Source organism: Ovis canadensis, chromosome 20 (genome assembly GCF_042477335.2).
Source record: "Ovis canadensis isolate MfBH-ARS-UI-01 breed Bighorn chromosome 20, ARS-UI_OviCan_v2, whole genome shotgun sequence".
In the NCBI taxonomy this organism is placed as follows: domain Eukaryota; kingdom Metazoa; phylum Chordata; class Mammalia; order Artiodactyla; family Bovidae; genus Ovis; species Ovis canadensis.
In genome coordinates this window covers 32,795,348-32,813,239 of record NC_091264.1, presented here as the reverse complement: position 1 = coordinate 32,813,239, position 17,892 = coordinate 32,795,348, and the positions used below count along the sequence as shown (strand labels likewise).

General features: G+C 50.5%; 2 protein-coding genes and 1 long non-coding RNA gene across 5 annotated transcripts; 2 read left to right on the top strand and 1 right to left on the bottom strand.

Moving 5' to 3' along the window:
- Positions 1 to 380: 380 nt before the first annotated feature.
- SLC35B2 (solute carrier family 35 member B2) lies at positions 381 to 3,846 on the top strand. Of its 2 annotated transcripts, none has more exons than XM_069564643.1 (4): positions 381 to 595; positions 1,126 to 1,322; positions 1,496 to 1,650; positions 2,328 to 3,846. In XM_069564643.1, the coding sequence occupies exons 1-4, from the start codon at positions 585 to 587 to the stop codon at positions 3,264 to 3,266; spliced, it is 1,302 nt and encodes a 433-aa protein (XP_069420744.1). In that variant the 5' UTR covers positions 381 to 584; the 3' UTR covers positions 3,267 to 3,846. The 2 variants fall into 2 exon arrangements, with proteins under 2 accessions (XP_069420744.1, XP_069420745.1); XM_069564644.1 differs by lacking the exon at positions 381 to 595 and adding an exon at positions 637 to 743.
- A 1,811-nt stretch (positions 3,847 to 5,657) lies between these two features.
- HSP90AB1 (heat shock protein 90 alpha family class B member 1) lies at positions 5,658 to 11,960 on the bottom strand. The gene is made up of 12 exons (XM_069564640.1): positions 11,239 to 11,960; positions 9,750 to 9,896; positions 9,231 to 9,437; positions 8,977 to 9,136; positions 8,696 to 8,829; positions 8,270 to 8,578; positions 7,754 to 7,919; positions 7,352 to 7,542; positions 7,100 to 7,247; positions 6,708 to 6,976; positions 6,123 to 6,456; positions 5,658 to 6,031 (listed from the first exon to the last, which is right to left on the bottom strand). The coding sequence occupies exons 2-12, from the start codon at positions 9,894 to 9,896 to the stop codon at positions 5,922 to 5,924; spliced, it is 2,175 nt and encodes a 724-aa protein (XP_069420741.1). The 5' UTR covers positions 11,239 to 11,960; the 3' UTR covers positions 5,658 to 5,921.
- Positions 11,961 to 12,001: 41 nt separating this feature from the next.
- On the top strand, positions 12,002 to 17,142 carry LOC138426022 (uncharacterized). 2 transcript variants are annotated; one of them, XR_011251487.1, is made up of 4 exons: positions 12,002 to 12,160; positions 12,507 to 12,735; positions 15,531 to 15,609; positions 15,759 to 17,142. It is a non-coding gene; the product is annotated as an uncharacterized lncRNA (long non-coding RNA). The 2 variants fall into 2 exon arrangements; XR_011251488.1 differs by lacking the exon at positions 12,507 to 12,735 and having other exon boundaries at positions 12,136 to 12,415.
- Positions 17,143 to 17,892: the final 750 nt, after the last annotated feature.

Here is a 17,892-nt window from a genome sequence, read left to right as displayed (position 1 = left end):
GGCCAGTAGGAATCTGCAGGGAACGGATGAGTGGGCGAGGTACACGGGGGACAGGTCATACACATCCTCAAAGGTCATGGGGATAGGGGGGACAGAACTGCCAGCCCAAGCCCGGAACCAAGTAGACATGTTCCTGCCAGAAAACGGGGAAGCGGTAACATAAGGGGGATGTTAAAGCGGTAACATAACGGGGATATACTTGGAATCCAGAACGTCCATATCCGCGTCCCTGGGACGGCAGTGGTCACCGCCACCTCCAGACCGGTGGACAGGGCTTCGGGCGATGACGAAGCGGAGGCGGCACCGGGCTGGAGCTCCCGCTTCCCCAGCGACACAGCAGGCGGGCTCCCGCGCGCCGAGCCGCGTCTCCCGCCGGACCGCGAGGGGGCGCTGTGGCCCAGCGGCGGCCCGGGGCGCTGCGTGGTCACGGCCGGGGGCGGAGGGGGTGCCGCGGGAGAGAGGCGGGAAGAGCGTTGCACTTCCGCTGGCCGGAGGCTCCTGAAGGCCACAGTGGGAGCGGAGGGAGCGCGCGGCCCGGGGCCCCGCAGTCCCCGGCCCCCCCTCCGCCCCACGCAGCCAGGACCATGGACCCCAGGTGGGGACTAAGGGGTGGGGGGAGCGGCGAGCCCACGTGACCGAGCCCCGCGACACGTGACCGCCGCTCCTCCGAGCGCGCGGGGGGCCGGGCGGGGTCCCGGCTCCCGGGCGGGTGGCCGGCCTAGAGCCGCCCGGAGCCGGAGCGGGTGGGGACGCGCCGTGGCCTTGTGCTCGCCAGGGGCTCCAGGAGGGTCGGGAGAGAAGTCGCGAGAGGGACCTGGAGCTTCGGGAGCCCCGAGGGCGGGGTCGGGGGGCGCCGCGCCTCTAACCGGAGCGGCCGACGGGCGCTGGAGGGAACAGAGGGAACCTGTGTGGCCGGAGGGGCGGGTCCGCTCTTGGGGACGGAGGGAGCCCAGCCTGGCCCGCACAGCCCCCGCCCCCAGGAGAGAGAGAGGCTCTTTGTCCGTGCTGGGCTGCAGCTGAGGGGGGCGGGGAGGAGGCTCCGGGCCCTTCTCCAGTGTCGTCCCCTCTGGAGGGCCCAGAGGGTGAGGAGCTGTACTCTGATCTTTCTGCCCGCGGTACCCGCAGGTGGTGGGCAGTGGTGGTGCTGGTTGCGCTCCCCTCCCTGGGGGCAGGTGGGGAGAAGAACCTCGAAGCCCCTCCGGAGTCCTGGACTCAGCTCTGGTTCTTCCGCTTTTTGGTGAATGCGGCTGGCTATGCAAGCTTTATGGTGCCTGGCTACCTGCTGGTGCAGTACTTCAGGCGGAAGAACTACCTGGAAACAGGTGTGTGGGGAAAGGGTGGGGGAAGTGTGCTTGCTCTAGATTAAAAATTAGGAGAGTTGGCCGGCGGTGCAAAGGGGATGTGCTTTGGCAAGCGAGTCAGGGCGGGCTGGCAGCAGCGGGGAAGGTGAAGTGCTAGGGAATAGCTTCGGTTTCAGCTTGTGAACTTTCTCCAGGTAGGGGTCTCTGCTTCCCCCTGGTGAAAACTTGTGTGTTTGGCAATGAGCCCAAGGCCCCGGATGAGGTTCCGCTGGCTGCCCGGACAGAGCCAGCAGAGACCAGTCCCACTTGGCAGGCCCTGAAGCTGCTGTTCTGTGCCTCCGGGCTCCAGGTAGGTAGGTGGGCTCTACCGCTTTCCCTGGGTAGGGTCCCGGAGGAGCCAGCGCTCACACCCTACCAGTCCCAACAGTTTGCTGGTGGCTGTGTTGTGTGTTCTCCCAGAGGCATACCATCATCTTAGGAGTAGTTGGAGGAAGCACTGTCTTTTCTTTCCTCCTCTCTCTACCCTCCGTGATTTCTCCCTTCCTCTTGTAAATATACCGTAAATGGACTGATAAAATTTTCAGCCTTCCCCCACTACTGCATGTGAGAGGGACGCTGACCCCACGGCATGTTGGAGTGGGCACTTCTGTTTCCACCTTGTATGCTAAGTTGGACTCACGGGTGTCCAATCTTCGTTAAGAAGTCTCAGTTCAGTTCAGTCGCTCAGTCGTATCCGACTCTTTGCGACCCCCAGAATTGGACATAGGCTACTGTGGGGACAAACAGGGTCTGGTCAGTCCTAAAGCATTAGTCATTGTGTTTCACACACACTTGATTCTCGACAAGGTGAGTCCAGGTTGGGGAGAGAAGAGGCAAGTAACTTGTAGTTACTATGGAGAGTCATGCTGTCCATCTTAATCATTTTCAACATCATCCTGAGAGGAGGTTGTCAGGATGCTTTGGGGCCTGCCTGCTGTTTCCTTCTTTTGCGTATCTTCTCCCCTGTCTCTGCCCTGCCGCATCAAGGTGTCTTATCTGACGTGGGGAGTGCTGCAGGAAAGAGTGATGACCCGCAGCTACGGGGCCACAGCCACATCGCCAGGCGAGCGCTTCTCGGACTCTCAGTTCCTGGTGCTCATGAACCGCATCCTGGCCCTGATGGTGGCTGGCGTCTACTGCATCTTATGCAAGCAGCCCCGACATGGGGCACCCATGTACCGGTACTCCTTTGCCAGCCTGTCGAATGTGCTCAGCAGCTGGTGCCAATACGAAGCTCTCAAGTTCGTCAGCTTCCCCACCCAGGTGCTGGCCAAGGCCTCCAAGGTCATCCCCGTTATGCTGATGGGAAAATTGGTGTCTCGGCGCAGCTATGAGCACTGGGAATATCTGACAGCTGGCCTCATCTCCATCGGGGTCAGCATGTTCCTGCTGTCCAGCGGACCGGAGCCCCACAGCTCCCCGGCCACCACGCTCTCAGGCCTCATCCTGTTGGCAGGCTACATTGCCTTCGACAGCTTCACCTCCAACTGGCAGGACGCCCTGTTCGCCTATAAGATGTCGTCAGTGCAGATGATGTTTGGGGTCAACCTCTTCTCCTGCCTCTTCACGGTGGGCTCCCTGCTGGAGCAGGGGGCCCTCCTGGAGGGCATCCGCTTCATGGGGCGACACAGCGAGTTTGCGGCACACACCCTGCTGCTGTCCATCTGCTCTGCGTGTGGCCAGCTCTTCATCTTCTACACCATCGGGCAGTTTGGGGCTGCCATCTTCACCATCATCATGACCCTCCGCCAGGCCTTCGCCATCCTCCTTTCCTGCCTCCTCTACGGCCACACTGTCACTGTGGTGGGGGGCCTGGGAGTGGCTGTGGTCTTTGCTGCCCTCCTGCTCCGGGTCTACGCCCGGGGCCGTCTAAAGCAGCGGGGAAAGAAGGCTGTGCCAGTCGAGTCATCTGTGCAGAAAGTTTGAGGGCCCGAGGAATGACTAGGACCCGCTTGCTGTACCAGTTTCTCTCCTGTCACTCCTCAGAGGCAGGTGGCTCCAGGGCAAAATGCAGGTTTCTTGACCAGCGCTGCGGCAGGGGGCAGGGAGCCCAGGAGGCGGCCTTCCCCGTTGCCTTAAGTCACCCAGCCTCCAGTGGGCAGGATTCTCCCCAGGGTGGAGAGAACAGTGGGGGACTGAGAAGGTGGGGGCGCCTTCCGAAGCCCCTGCTTCTCCGGTTCTCCGAAGTCTTGCCCTGGAGGCTCTGCTAGTGCCTCACCTGTGCTTGTCCCCTACCTTGACTACTACCCTTTCAGACTCTGAGACATGCATTTCTTACTCTGGTGAGAGAAGCACACGTGTTGTAGGCTCCCGATGCTGCTTTCCCAGGAGAGAAAGTGAACGATGGTGCTGTGCTGGGCGAGGGCTTGGGAATCCTGCCCAGCACCACCAGCCCCCCTGCTCCTGGATCCCTAGGCTCTGCCCTATGAACCAGTTGCAGGTTTTGGTACTTTGGAAATACAACTTTTGCTCTTATGATTTTATTTTATTAAATTAAATTGCTGCAGTGGGTTTGGTCCTGTGTTCTGGTTGACTAAGTACAAACATTCAACTTCAGATACCTAAAACTTCCATTAGCTCAGAACTGCCTACAATTTGTTTTACAAGTGTCAAATGTTTAACTTGTTTAAATACTGAAAGTGGAAAAAAAAAGTGGTTTCTAACATGTGCCATTTCTTGGTCCTTGTTTGTGGCCTGGTGGCTGACTGGAAACTGCAGCTCAGTGCCCAGCAACACCAGTGAAGGTACCTCCTACTGTCAGCCCAGGAAAAGGTCAAAACTCGAAAAGTACTCAATGTATGCTTTTGTTCTACCATAGTAAACTCAAATTTTGAGTGGAAAATCGTCTGTATATGCTAAGCTTAGGAAAGGGAATTCTGAAAGTGTTATGTGCTAAGTTGCTTCAGTTGTGTTCAATTCTTTGTGACCCTATGGACCGTTAGCCTGCCAGGTTCCTCTGTCCATGTAATTCTCCAAGCAGCAATACTGGAGTGGGTGGCCATTCCCTTCTACAGGGGATCTTCCCGACCCAGGGATTGGATTCACGTTTCTTACCATCTGCTACATTGGCAGGTGGGTTTTTTATCACAATACCACTTACCTTCAGTGTTATTTTTGAGAAATTGTAGCTAATTCACAATGTTAATTTCTGCTGTGCAGCAGCAGTTGTTTTACGGTTATTTTTTTCCATTATGGTTTACAATGGGATACTGAATATAGTTCTCTGTAGGGCTTTTTTCTACAGAGGAAAACTTGGGCCAGCTGACCCTAATGCCCCACTCCATCACCCTCTCAACCACCAGTCTGTTGTCCCATGATTTGATTCAGATTCATATTTTCCACAGATATCCCACATAGGTGGTTATCAAGTGGTATGTCTTCCCTGTTAGTATAACCTCCAGTGGCATCCATGTGGCTGCAAATAGCATCACTTCTTTAATGGCTGAGCATTTCACTGTGTATGTGTCCATCTTCCTTATCAGTGACCACGTGTCCACTCTCGACTGTCAGTAGTGCTGCTGTGAACACAGGGGTGTAGGTTTTGTTTTCTCTGATGTTATGTCCAGGAGCGGGATTGCCTTTTTTAGTTTTGAGGAACCTCATTCTCTACTGTGGCTGCACCAGCTTTGGAGCAAGACTCCAGCCCCACCCACAGCATGGGAACGTTCCCTTTTCTCTGCACCCTCTCCAGCATGGTACTGCAGCTTTACAATGATGGCCATTTGGACCCGTGTGTGGTAGTACGTCATTTTTTCATTTCTCAAATTAGCATCTTGAACATCTTTTCATTTATCTACTGGCCACCTATGTTTTAAGAGAAATGTCTATTTAGTTCTTTGCCTGTTTTTTGATTGGATTGAGTTGAACGAGCTATTTTGGAAATTCAGCTTACGTCTGTTGCGTCATGTGCAATTATTTTCTCCCTCTTTGACTCTCTCTCATTTTGTTTCTATGGCTTCTAAATTTACCCGTGATGGTTTTAATATCTTCCTATGTATCACAATTGGGCTTCCCTGGTGGCTCAGCTGATAAAAAGAATCTGCATGCAATGCAGGAGACCTGGGTTGGGTTGGGAAGATCCCTGGAGAAGGGGATGGCTACCCACTCCAATATTCTGGCCTTGAGAATTCCATGGACTCTATAGTCCACAGGTGTCTTAAGACTCAGACAAAACTGAGCAGACATGGCTGAACTGACTTTCACTTTATGTACCATGTTATCTACTCAGAATGATGGCAGGCTAAGATTTGTAAAGGGATACATACAGGATAACTCCAAAGGCAGCACTGTATATACTTAAATCTACGAGAGCAGAACTGTGTAAAAAACCTGCATCTTCTTTATTTTCAATACTTTAATTTCAGAACAAAATAAACAAAACACAACACACAACATTCAAACCCCATGTCAAACGTGGAGAGGAATCGGGCGTGAGGCCCATGTATCCTGCCTTAGAAGGACAGAAATAAAACCACTAGACGTCAGCAGAGGGAACCACATGGGCCAGGGCCACAAGGGCGGCTGCTGCTGCAGGAGCCATGGGGACGCTATACAGAGGGAGCAGTCTGCAGGTATAAACTCCTAATCTACTTCTTCCATGCGAGAGGCGTCCTCGTCACCCTCAAGGGGGGGAATCTCATCAGGAACAGCAGCACTGGGCTCCTCTGCCGTCACCTCATCTTCATCAATGCCTAAGAGGAAAGAAACCACATCAGATAGGCCCCCAAAAGCCTTCAAAAATGCCTGACACACCTTGCTACTTGAGAGGACAAAGGTACTCACCCAGGCCAAGCTTAATCATGCGGTAGATACGGTTGGAGTGGGTCTGGGGATCCTCAAGCGAGAAGCCAGAGGAGAGCAGTGCAGTTTCGAACAGTAGCACCACCAGGTCCTTGACGGCCTTGTCGTTCTTGTCCGCCTCTGCCTTCTGCCGCAGGGTCTCCACGATGGGGTGGTCAGGGTTGATCTCCAGGTGCTTTTTGGCCATCATGTAGCCCATGGTCGAGTTGTCCCGCAGTGCCTGGGCTTTCATGATGCGCTCCATGTTGGCGGTCCAGCCGTAGGTGCTGGTCACAATGCAGCAGGGTGAGGACACGAGCCTGTTGGAGATCGTCACCTGAGGGTAGGCAGAAAAGCTCATTGTACTGAATCGAATTACCTCCTCAAGGCAAAGATGCTCATCTCTACTCTTTGGGGAAAAGTGTCATCTTTGGTAAGTTCTATAGAAATACCAACCTTAAGAGAACAAGAAGTAGGGTGGCACTAAGCAAATTAAGCTGCCTAAACCACTAACTGTAGCAGCCAAAGATGGGAGGAAACCACTCTGAAGGCATCGCTAACAAGATACCTTGCTTCACAACGGCTTACCTTCTCCACCTTCTTATCCAAGATCTCCTTCATGAGTTTGCAGAGGTTCTCAAACTTTGCCTTGCTCTCCTCCATCTTCTTCTTCTCCTCCTCATCCTCAGGCAGCTCCAGGCCTTCCTTGGTCACAGAGACCAGACTCTTCCCATCAAACTCCTTGAGCTGCTGTACACAGTACTCATCGATGGGCTCCGTCATGTACACCACCTCAAAGCCCCGCTTCCGCACGCGCTCCACAAATGCAGAGTTGGCAACCTGCTCTTTGCTCTCACCTGTAGATTACTCAGTGTGACTCAAGGGCCAAAATGCCTCATCCTGCCAGTTCCCCAGGACCCTTGAGTGTCTGCCCCACACCTCTAAAAAAAGGCTTTTATCAGACCTAGGTTCCAACGTACCAGTGATGTAATAGATGGACTTCTGGGTCTCCTTCATGCGAGACACATATTCTGAGAGAGAAGTCATCTCATCTCCAGACTGGGACGTGTGATAGCGCAGCAGCTCAGAAAGGCGTCGCCGGTTAGTGGAGTCCTCATGGATTCCAAGCTTTATGGGTAGGGGAAAAAAATCATTTTGTTAGGAAATAACTTATCCTCTCAGTGAATGAAAAAAAATCCATTCTAATTATTAAGCAAGTACTTGCTGCTTACCTTCAGGTTTTTAGAGAATGCCTCATAGAATTTCTTATAGTTCTCCTTGTCTTCTGCTAGCTCAGAGAAGAGCTCAAGGCACTTCTTAACAATGTTCTTACGAATAACCTTCAAGATTTTGCTCTGCTGGAGCATTTCTCGGGAGATGTTCAGGGGAAGGTCTTCAGAGTCAACCACCCCACGGATGAAGTCTGAAATCAAAATATGGAAGCTGGGTTTTAAAGATACAGGAGTGGCGGGGATAAAGATAAAAGGTATATAAAGTCATCTGGATTCAACAGAAGGACTGATTTTCTCACCAAACTTTCACTTGTTAGGTTGCAGAGGATCCTTAATCTAAGATAAAGACTCCAGCCCCCGAGAACGCGGAAACGAACTACATTAGGGCAAAAAGATACTCACTGAGATATTCCGGAATCAACTCATCACAGCTGTCCATGATGAACACACGGCGGACATACAGTTTGATATTGTTCTTTTTCTTTTTGTTCTCGAAGAGGTCAAAAGGAGCCCGACGGGGGATGAACAGCAGTGCTCTGAATTCCAGCTGACCTTCTACAGAGAAGTGCTGAAAGAAATCCAAGATAAGCTGACTGTGTACTCAAGAGTGGCTTTTGGTCCCAATACCAAAATGTCCAGTTATTTGAAACAAAGCTTCCTATCCCTGTAGAGAAAATTTAAGCCCTAATGCCCTAAATGAATCCAACTGCAAGCACTATATCATCTTTGGGTCAAAGACTCCAGGTGGGTAAAGCCACCAGAGACAGGTCACAGGGGAAGATGTCACTTCTCCACCCTGGAAGGGTCCATTAGCAAATCAACTCATAGCATTCACAGTTCCCAGCTACCAACCAGTTGGGTAAGTTCCATTTGTCCATATCAGCTCCTCCTACTGAGCCAACAAGCAAGACTTCTTACCTTCACTGCCAAGTGATCTTCCCAGTCATTGGTAAGACTCTTGTAGAACTCTCCATATTCCTCCTGGGTGATGTCATCAGGGTTCCTGGTCCAAATGGGCTTGGTTTTGTTCAGTTCTTCCTGATCAATGTACTTCTCCTTTATCTTCTTTGTCTTCTTTTTCTTATCCTTGCCACTATCATCCTCCTCGTCTGAGCCCACATCTTCAATCTTAGGCTTCTCTTCATCATCTTTATCTTCCTCTTCTTTCTCACCTTTCTCTTCTTCAGCCTCATCATCACTGATTTCCTTCTCACGTTCTTTCTCCAGCTAGAAGTATCAAAGATGACAGTTTCAGAGTACAAAAAAGCAAAAAAACCCCCCCAAAGTCCATGCAATTCTCTCAAGCAGCAGTTACCTGCACTTGAGTTACCAGTCCATACTCACATAAAGTGTGATGGGATAGCCTATGAACTGAGAGTGCTTCTTCACCACTTCTTTGACCCGCCTCTCTTCCAAGTATTCTGTCTGGTCTTCCTTCAGGTGGAGAATCACTTTGGTACCACGGCCAATAGGCTCACCTAGAAAAAAATTAATCAGAACAGAATATAAGAAACTAAATAAACAAACGCAGAACTATAACTGCTTTACACACACAATACTCAAGATCTTCATTAGTGTTTCCCCAGAATGCTAATCCAGACACCTTAACAGGAAAGCCAACTTACCATGGTCAGCCCGGACAGTGAAGGAACCCCCGGCAGAAGACTCCCAAGCGTACTGTTCATCATCATTATGCTTTGTGATCACCACCACTTTCTCTGCCACTAGGTAGGCAGAGTAGAAGCCCACACCAAACTGCCCAATCATGGAGATGTCTGCACCAGCCTGCCAAAAAGTTTAAAAGTCAAACTCAAGTTTCAAAGAAATGGCAAAGCAAACACCAATAATATAAATGGAGTGTGCCTAATCAACCACGTACCTGAAGAGCCTCCATAAATGCTTTAGTGCCAGACTTGGCAATGGTTCCCAAATTATTTACAAGATCAGCTTTGGTCATGCCAATGCCCGTGTCTACCAGAGTCAGAGTACGCTCCTGGGGATTCGGGATGATGTCAATTTTCAGCTCTTTACCACTGTCCAATTTGGAAGGGTCTGTCAGGCTTTCATAGCGAATCTTGTCCAAGGCCTGAAAGTACAAAATTGCAGTTTTACAATTCTGCTTCCTCAAAACCCATCTCACCCAAAAAGTTTTTTAAACTCCCCAAATACGCTAATTCTGATTACTCCTTTAGCTTGTAGGTTGAGAACGACATCCAGTGGGTTACAGTATCCCATCTATCCACAGAGAGCAAGGCAATACTTTTTGGAACAGCAGTTAAGTTTATATCCCCCCTTTATCAGTTAACACCACAAAATGCCAAACCACCCCCACTTTCCCTCTCTTGGAGTACTTGAGAAACAAAAAACCAACGTCAATGAAGACATTCAGGGCACTCACATCAGAAGCATTACTGATCAACTCCCGAAGAAAAATTTCCTTGTTGGAATAGAAGGTGTTGATAATAAGAGACATGAGTTGGGCAATTTCTGCCTGGAAGGCAAATGTCTCCACCTCCTCCTCTCCATGGTGCACTTCCTCAGGCATCTAAAATAAAAAGCAAGAATTTAAGACTCCTCAAGTTCACCCTCAGCCACAATACACTTAAGGAGACTCTATTCAAACTGTTTTGAGCTGGGTACAAAGACTGGAAAATCCTTCCCTCTATCAATTTCAGGCAGCACCCTTAGAAACAACGGGGGGAGCGGCGCACCTAACACACTGAACAAATTGCGCTAATGTTTCTTGCAAGTTATTGTGAACCCAAACTCCTGTTAAGTGAATCATAGATCAGCACAATCTAGTTAGGCACTCCAACCCAGGTATCTCGAAAGCGAGGTAAATTCACATATATTTAAATACGCAAATTACTATCGTTCCACCTTCAAAGTAACTAGTTTCACATTAAAGGGCAATCATTTAAAACTGTCCTCCCATTAGGTAACTCCAAGGAGATAATGTGGTACTGCTGCCTCCCGAAGTAGGGACAGCTAACTCGAGATTGGCGGAATGCCCATCCAGGTGGGCTATCAAGACAAAGAACCGATAAAGAAAGGGCTCCATCGTGACCTCTCTGCACACGTGACTGAAGCTCAAGACCAAACCAAACACTAAGATGGTGGCCTTAGTCTGCGGGGCCGACTCTCGTCACGGCTGGACATGCGTCGACCACGCGAGGAGGGGGCGCCACCGCGCAGCCTCCCTTCGCCCCAACATCCGGGCACCAGGGCGGGGCGCCGGGCTCCAGAAGCTTCCAGAACAATCTCAGTTCTCGGAGAGGGGCGGGGGAAGGGACGTGCCCACGAATCCCAAAGCCTGCCCCCTCCGCTCGCCAGCCCCTCCTCCACCGAGACGCAGGAAAGATCTGGAAGGATGGAGGAAGCACGACATACGCCGCCGGCGACCGAAAACGGAGCTCTTCGCAGAGCCTCACGGAAAAGCCCCGAAAGAAAGGACTTTAAAAAAATTGCGTCCGATAGAACAAGTGGCAAAACCTGGTCATGACCAGCCTTGCTGAGTCACAGAGGGCGCGCCCACCCGCCCGGCTCGGGGACCCTCCGGCGCCCCGTAGCCGCGTCCGGAAGTGGAGAGGCAAACATGGCAGCGTCCCGGGCCGGCGCGGCCACCACGTGCAGTGCCTACCCCCCCGCCCCATTCTGCGGCCCCACGAAACAACGCTTTATAGCTGCGGGAAAGCAGCCCCGCCGCCAATCACATAAGAGTCTAAACTCAAAAGCTCGCTCCCAGCCCTCCCCCAAGAGAAGCAATGGGAGCGTTACGCCAGAACCGGTCCCAACACGAGATGTAGGTCTCGGAAAGGATGCGTGGGCCGAAAGCTACGCGAAAGAACAAGCTAACCTGAAAAGCCCAGATGAGACCGGAGCCTTACCTTCAAGGATAACAATCACAGGTATTAGAGAACACCGAGCAGGCAATGGCTTCCTCGGGCTCACTCGCCACAAGAAGGCTGCGCGGGGGTGACTCGAGAGAACGGCTGTGTGCCCCCAATCACTTTATATAAGGCGAAGCACCGCCCAGCTGCCCGCCCCCGGATCCCTCCGCCTTAAAGGAGGATGCCTGTCTGCCGCGCACCTGCCGCCGCCCGCCCGCCCACCTTGACGTCACGGTCCAAAATAGGGGAGGGGACCTTGAAAGGCGGGAGCCGCCGGCCTTGAGATCAAGTACACTTATTTACTCCTGTTCACAGCCCCGTCTCCGCGTTCCTAAAACAGGACACCATCAGAAACATATGTTGGGAGTAATCATATAACATAAACGGTGGAACTAGAAGCGAGGATTCCCCACTGACCTCTGTGAAAACCTGCAGGGCAGGCATCTCCACTCCTGACAGTCCCAGCCTCGGGACTAAGGTCCAAGCCTAAACAGGGGTCACCCACTCCCCCCTACGCTCCGAGGCTCGACCTCCTCATTAGAAGCTGCCCTACACATACTCTAATTGCCTGATACGGGAAAGGGTTCTTTTCCGCGGGCGTTGCGGAATTAAAGAGGTCCCACTTTGTGGGCATGCCTGGAATACAGGCCCTCCCGCGGCGGGCCGGCGTTTCGCCGTGAGGCGTGGCTCCGGCTGCGGGCCGGGCGCTGGCTCCAGCCGGCCAGGGGACTCTTTGTCTGCACACGCGGCGGAAGGATCCAGGGCGGCGGCGCTGCGACACTTCCAGCAGCTTCCAGACCGGCTGGGGCGGCCCTGCCCCGCCCCTTCCCTTGAGGCCCCGCCCCGCCCTCTGCGGCCTGGGCTGTGCCTCCGCGGTGGCTCCGCCCCTCAACCGCACTGCTGGGATCCTGGTGTCCAAGTAGGCTATACCTTCATTACATTTCCTCCAGGAAACTGCAGAGGGGATCCATTACCCTACCCGCCAGACCCAGCTAGCCGGGCACTGCGTCCGGGTGGGGTGGAGCGGGGATGACCCCACTTCTCCCCCCATCGATCACACAGCACACCGGCCGGTGGGGCGGCTCTGAGGGTGCCGCCTTCCGAGAGCAGACACTGGGGATGCGGTCGCTTACCCGACTGACCGCTCCCACCCCCCACCCCCAGCCGCCCACAGGTGAGGGAGCGCAGAGACTTGAATATCGAGTTGTTTCTCAGTCTGGCTTCCTTTTTCTTTTTTTTTCCCACCCTCTTCCCTCCTCCTGCAGCTGCCTAGATCTGGGAAGAGTCGGGTCTCCCAGGACTCCTGCAGGGTGGCAGGAGTTCTTGGAGGCAGCATGAGGACGCTGGTCAGAGTGTGGCCCGCTCCAGGTGCCAGAAGCAAGTCGTTCCCCTTCGGCTGTGGCCCAGGAGCCTCAAGGCCATGGGCCTGCCTAGGGAGTGCCAGAGGGACGCCCTTCTCTGCTGTCTCTGCCACGTTTGCGTGCTCTCCAGCTGGCGAGCTGGCCTTACTTTTCCAAGGCCTTATTTCTGAAGCCTCCTTTAACGCAGATACCCTCCAGGAGAGAATGGCCCCTCCCTACGCTGTGACCTTGTGGATGTCCAGCAACTCCCTTCGTGGCCTGCTTTGTCGGTCCCTGGCATCCTGGGGAGAGGTTCCCCCACCACCCACCCGCGGACCTCCCTCAGCAGCCCCGGTGCCCAGTCTCCTCCTTTCACATTTTCTTTGTTCATGTGTTGAGTTCCAGGGAACAAAGGACCCTTCCTTCCCTTCTCCTTGGCCCGCACTCCAGACCTCAACAGCTCCGCCCCCATTACCTCAATTTCATCTCTCCATGGGCTTCTACTTCTCTTCATTATGGTCTGGGAGAAGCCTGTGGCTGGGAGAAGTCAGTGAGTGTGGGAAGGGGCGTGGGCGCTGCTGCTAGGAGGGGCTCCCGGCTGCTCTGTTCGTGATGGAAACCTCAAACCAGGAGCATCACCCCCACCAGTGCACCTGCCCTTCCTATGCACAGAAGGGGTTAATTAAACATCTGCTCCCTGGTTCACAAGAGCATTCACAGTATTTCACAGTCCTGTGAAGGTGTGGGAGTGAGTCTGCACACCTAGAAAGTGGGAGAGGAAGGCTTTAGTGAGTACCCCTGGGTGGGTCAGCTCAGAGCCTTTGCTCCACTAACTCCCGTGCCCCCTGCTGCAGAAGTCCAGTAGTGCGGATGCTGTTTCCCTTTCCAGACTCAAGGAGGAAGCAGAACAAGAATCACTCCTGTGGACCAGTGTCGGGGCCAAAAATTCCTTAGGGTGTTCCTAATGGGAAAATCTCAAGTCTCAACACCAGCGCAGAAATTCTGATTTCTCTTCTGGAAGCCTCCCAGGATGACCTCTCCAGCTCACCGACACTCACTAAGCCCCACTTGTAAGCCTTGCCTTACCACGCGATGTGGAAACAAGACAAGAAGCCCTCAGCCCACTGGGGGGCGCTGCAGCAGACCAGTTGTGAATCAGAGCAGCTAGAAACAGGGGAGAAACCTCCCAGCTCATCCTGGGGAAGGTGGCCGGCACAGGTCTACCCCCAGCAAAGGGAAAGCATGGGGAAGGCACAGGCCTGACAGAGGGACCAGGAACCCTCAAGGGAGGCAAAGTAAAAGTGAAAGAAAGTGAAGTCGCTCAGTCGTGTCCCACTCTTTGCTACTTCATGGACTGTAGCCCACCAGGCTCCTCCGTCCATGGAATTTTCTAGGCAAGAATACTGGAGTGGGTTGCCATTTCCTTTTCCAGGAAATCTTCCCAACCCAGGGATCGAACCCGGTCTCCAGCATTGCAGGCAGACGTTTTACCATCTGAGCCACCAAGGAAGCCCAGGGAGGCAGGGGTCACTGAAAGTGGCCTGGCAGGCAGGAGTCTGGTCACATAGGGTCACAATGCCATGCTAAGTAGTTCTGACCTTAACTTAGGGTCTGGGAAGCCACTGAAAGCTGTTAAAGATGACTTGACCCCATCCCCACCCCGGATCCCCAGAAGTCTGTTCTCAGCAGCATTTGCAATCCTTGATGTTCCCAAGATACCCTTTATTTCCAACCAGGCCTCAAAGACCCAGCCTCACCTTCTGCTGCCTGGAGGGCCACCAGATGAAGCAAGGACTGACAAACTGTGGCCCTCAGCCAGTGGTCTTATCACTTGCTTTTGTATGGCCTGTGAATAAGAATGGTTTTTATGTTGTTTAATGGTTGAAAAAAATCAAAGGAAAGATAGTATTTTGGCATGTGAAAAGTATGTGAGGACTTTCTTGGTGGTCCAGTGGCTGAGACTCTGCACTCCCAAAGCAGGGGGCCTGGGTTCCACTGATGGTCAGGGAACTAGATCTCACATGCCACAGCTAAAAGATCCCGCATACTGCACCTAAGACCTGGTGCAACCAAGTAAAATAAATATTTTTTAAAGTAGATGAAATTTGAATTTGTGTCCATAAAGTTTTACTGAAACACAGCTTTACTTCTCTGTTTACATGTTGGCTTCTGTTTGTTTCACACTGCAATGAGAGAGCTGATAGTTGAGACGGAAACCATATAGCTTGCAGAGTCTAAATATTTACCCTCTCACCTTTTGCAGAAAAGTGCTGCAGACCCCCTATCTAGCTAAAGCAAAGTAGGGTCTTGCAGGGCACACAGATTCAGCCTGGGTAGAGGCTTCCTGCTGCTGCTCATTCTGGGACTTCTAGTTAGGAAATGCAAATGGTCGTTCATGGGGGTCAGGGGACCACTGAGGGGAGTTTAGATACAGGGGAATGGATGAATCAAACAACTGAGGACATCAGAGACTGTATAAGGACGGAGATGTAATAGAGGTGAGTTTGATCCCTGGGTCAGGAAGATCCCCTGGAGAAGGACACAGACAACCCACTCCAGTATTCTTGCCTGGAGAATCCCATGGATGGAGGAGCCTGGCAGGCTGCAGTCCATAGGGTCACACGGAGTCACACACGACTGAAGCGACTCAGCATGCACATAGCTCTGGATCCTTAACCCCCAGAACAGGCAGCCCCCCAAGTTCAGAGCCTGCCAGGCATGCTCTATCAGTTTTGGTCTTCCTGGTTTCACCAAGTTTACATCTCTGAATTCCTGAGCTGACATCCTCCTTGAATCTGAATGGATCTGACATTAAGATATGTTGGGACAGTTGAGCAGGTCTGCAGGGCCAACCAATGTTCCATCTCTTTGCCTCAGTTTCCATGTTCTGCTGGGATATATCTTGCACAGCATTTGCTCAATAGATTATTATGTTATTTTTTGATGCAGTGGCAAACGGAAATTTGTGTTCATTTCCCGTTCCTGGAGAGTCTGAAAAGCGATTGTTGCGTATCGATCCCACAACTTGGTAAGCTATGTTACTAATTTCTTAATTTGTCCGTCAGTATTTTGTTGTTTTCTAGTACAACCCTAGCTATTATCTGAAAACAATGATATTTTGGTTTTTGCCTTTCTAACCCTTGTGTGTCTTATTTCTTGTTACTCTGCACCGGCTAGGACCTGCAGAAAAATGATGTGTGAAAAGAGTGGTCCTGGGCATCCCTGTCTCCTTTCTGATCAGAAAAGGAATCCTTCATCATTGAGCATATTTACTGTCTCTGCTCCCCACTTGTGATACATCTTTTTTTGTTTGTTTGTTTGTTTTTAGTTTTTTATTTTTTAAATTTTAAAATCTTTAATTCTTACATGCGTTCCCAAACATGAACCCCCCTCCCACCTCCCTCCCCATAACATCTCTCTGGGTCATCCCCATGCACCAGCCCCAAGCATGCTGTATCCTGTGTCAGAACTTGTGATACATCTCAAACTGAATAAGTATCAGATTTTTTTTGGCATCTATTGAAAATATTGTTTTTAAAATTTCCTTTATCGATATTTTAAATTCATTAATAGACTTACTAATGTTACACTGAGATTATCTATTTTAAGTTTTGTAGAACCCATCTATAAAACTGCCTGCTGTTTCTGTTGTTTTGTATATGAAAACATTTTAGGGGCTTCCCTGATGGTCCAGTGGCTGAGACTCTATGCTCCCAATGAAGGAGGCCCTGGGTTGGATCACTGTTCAGGGAACTAGATCCCCACGTGCTGTGCCGCAACTAAGACCTGGTGCAGCCAAATAAAGAAATAATAAATAAGATTAAAAATTTTTTATAGAAACCATTTTAATTAGAAACTCCTTTTTTTTTTCTTGGTATAAATGCATTCAAGTTTTCTACTACTTACTCCTTGAGTGAATTTTATTTAATAATTTTTCTGGATGTTTCTTTAAAGCTTTAAAGATTATGGCATTCTATTTCCTTGACTAATTTTTAAATCTGTCTGTCTCAAGTATGTCTCCTTTTTCACACCTACAATTGTTTTTTGTGTCTTTTCGTTTTTTGTAATAGTTTCACCAGGGACTTATCTATTTTATGTACATAATTTTTCTGTTTAATTCTTTAATTTTTTTTACTTTATTCTTTTATTTTTTAAATTCCTGCTAAACTTTTTCTCATGACTTCTATTTTCTGGGGGATGAGTCTGTTGTTCTTTTTCTATTTTCTTAATTTCAATACTTAGCATATTAAATTTCAGCCTTTCCCCTTTTCAGACAGAAGGATTTAAGACTATAAGTTTCTTCTCAAGTACTATTTTAGCTATATCCCACAAATTTCAATATATAGTATTTTTAACTCAGTTTAAAGGATTTTGATTACCCTTATGGTACCTTTGTTGACCCATTTAAAAGTGCTTAAAATGGTCAGTTTTATATTATCTTTTCATTTATGTCAACAATATACAATGGTGTGTATGGTGCTGAACTTTTGTATTTGAGACTTCCTTTGTAATCTAGGATGTGGTTAATATTAATAAACCCTCCACGCGTGCTTAAGAAAAAGTATCTATCACCTAGCTGTTGGATAAGTCTAAATACGTTAAACCTTCTAAATCAAGCCAGTTAATTGTGTTGTTCCAAACAAACAAAACACCCACTTGGAGACTCCTTGGGACATAGCTTGGAGAAGGGAGAGGCTGAAGGTGGGGAGCTCACACAGGGGTGGGGCAGAGGCAGGGTGCATGCCTTTTCTGAGATAGGGTGAGAGAAGTGGGGGCTGAGGCACTTTGTGATTCCAGTGCAGGGCCCAGGTTCTATCCCTAGTTGGGGAACTAGATCCTGCATGCCACAACTAGAAAGATCCTACACGCTGCAGCTAAAGATCCTGCTCGCTGCATCGAGACAATCCCACATGCTGCAGTGAAGACCTGGTGCAGCTAAGTAAATGCATAAAATAAAAAATGTCAAAAAAAGAAATGGGGATGGGGAGGGAGATGGGAGGGAGAGTCAGGATGGGGAACACATGTACACCCACGGCTGATCCATGTGAATGTATGGCAAAAACCGCCACAATATTGTAAAGTAATTAGCCTCCAACTGAAATAAATTTTAAAAAGAAAAAGAAATGGGGGCTGAGGGGAGGAGAACCACTCTGGGTTGGAGGAGTCTAGAAGTCTATTTCAGGGTTGTGGGGCATCAAAGAGAGACGTTCAGGAGGCGATGGCTGAAGTCAGGAGCAAGACTGAAATATCTCAGGAGAGTGGGGTGCATAAGCCAGAAACTGTGGTCTAAGCCATTCAGGAATTGTAAATA

Excerpts from the sequence above, each read along its gene's own strand:
- SLC35B2 (XM_069564643.1), top strand. Across the intron at positions 1,323-1,495 it reads GAAGAACTACCTGGAAACAG|GTAGGGGTCTCTGCTTCCCC; the intron begins GTGTGTGGGGAA and ends AACTTTCTCCAG. Across the intron at positions 1,651-2,327 it reads TCTGTGCCTCCGGGCTCCAG|GTGTCTTATCTGACGTGGGG; the intron begins GTAGGTAGGTGG and ends TGCCGCATCAAG.
- HSP90AB1 (XM_069564640.1), bottom strand. The coding sequence starts at position 9,896 with ATGCCTGAGGAAGTGCACCATGGAGAGGAGGAGGTGGAGACATTTGCC. Across the intron at positions 7,543-7,753 it reads GTTGATTCCGGAATATCTCA|ACTTCATCCGTGGGGTGGTT; the intron begins GTGAGTATCTTT and ends TTTTGATTTCAG. Across the intron at positions 6,032-6,122 it reads CATGATTAAGCTTGGCCTGG|GCATTGATGAAGATGAGGTG; the intron begins GTGAGTACCTTT and ends CTTTCCTCTTAG.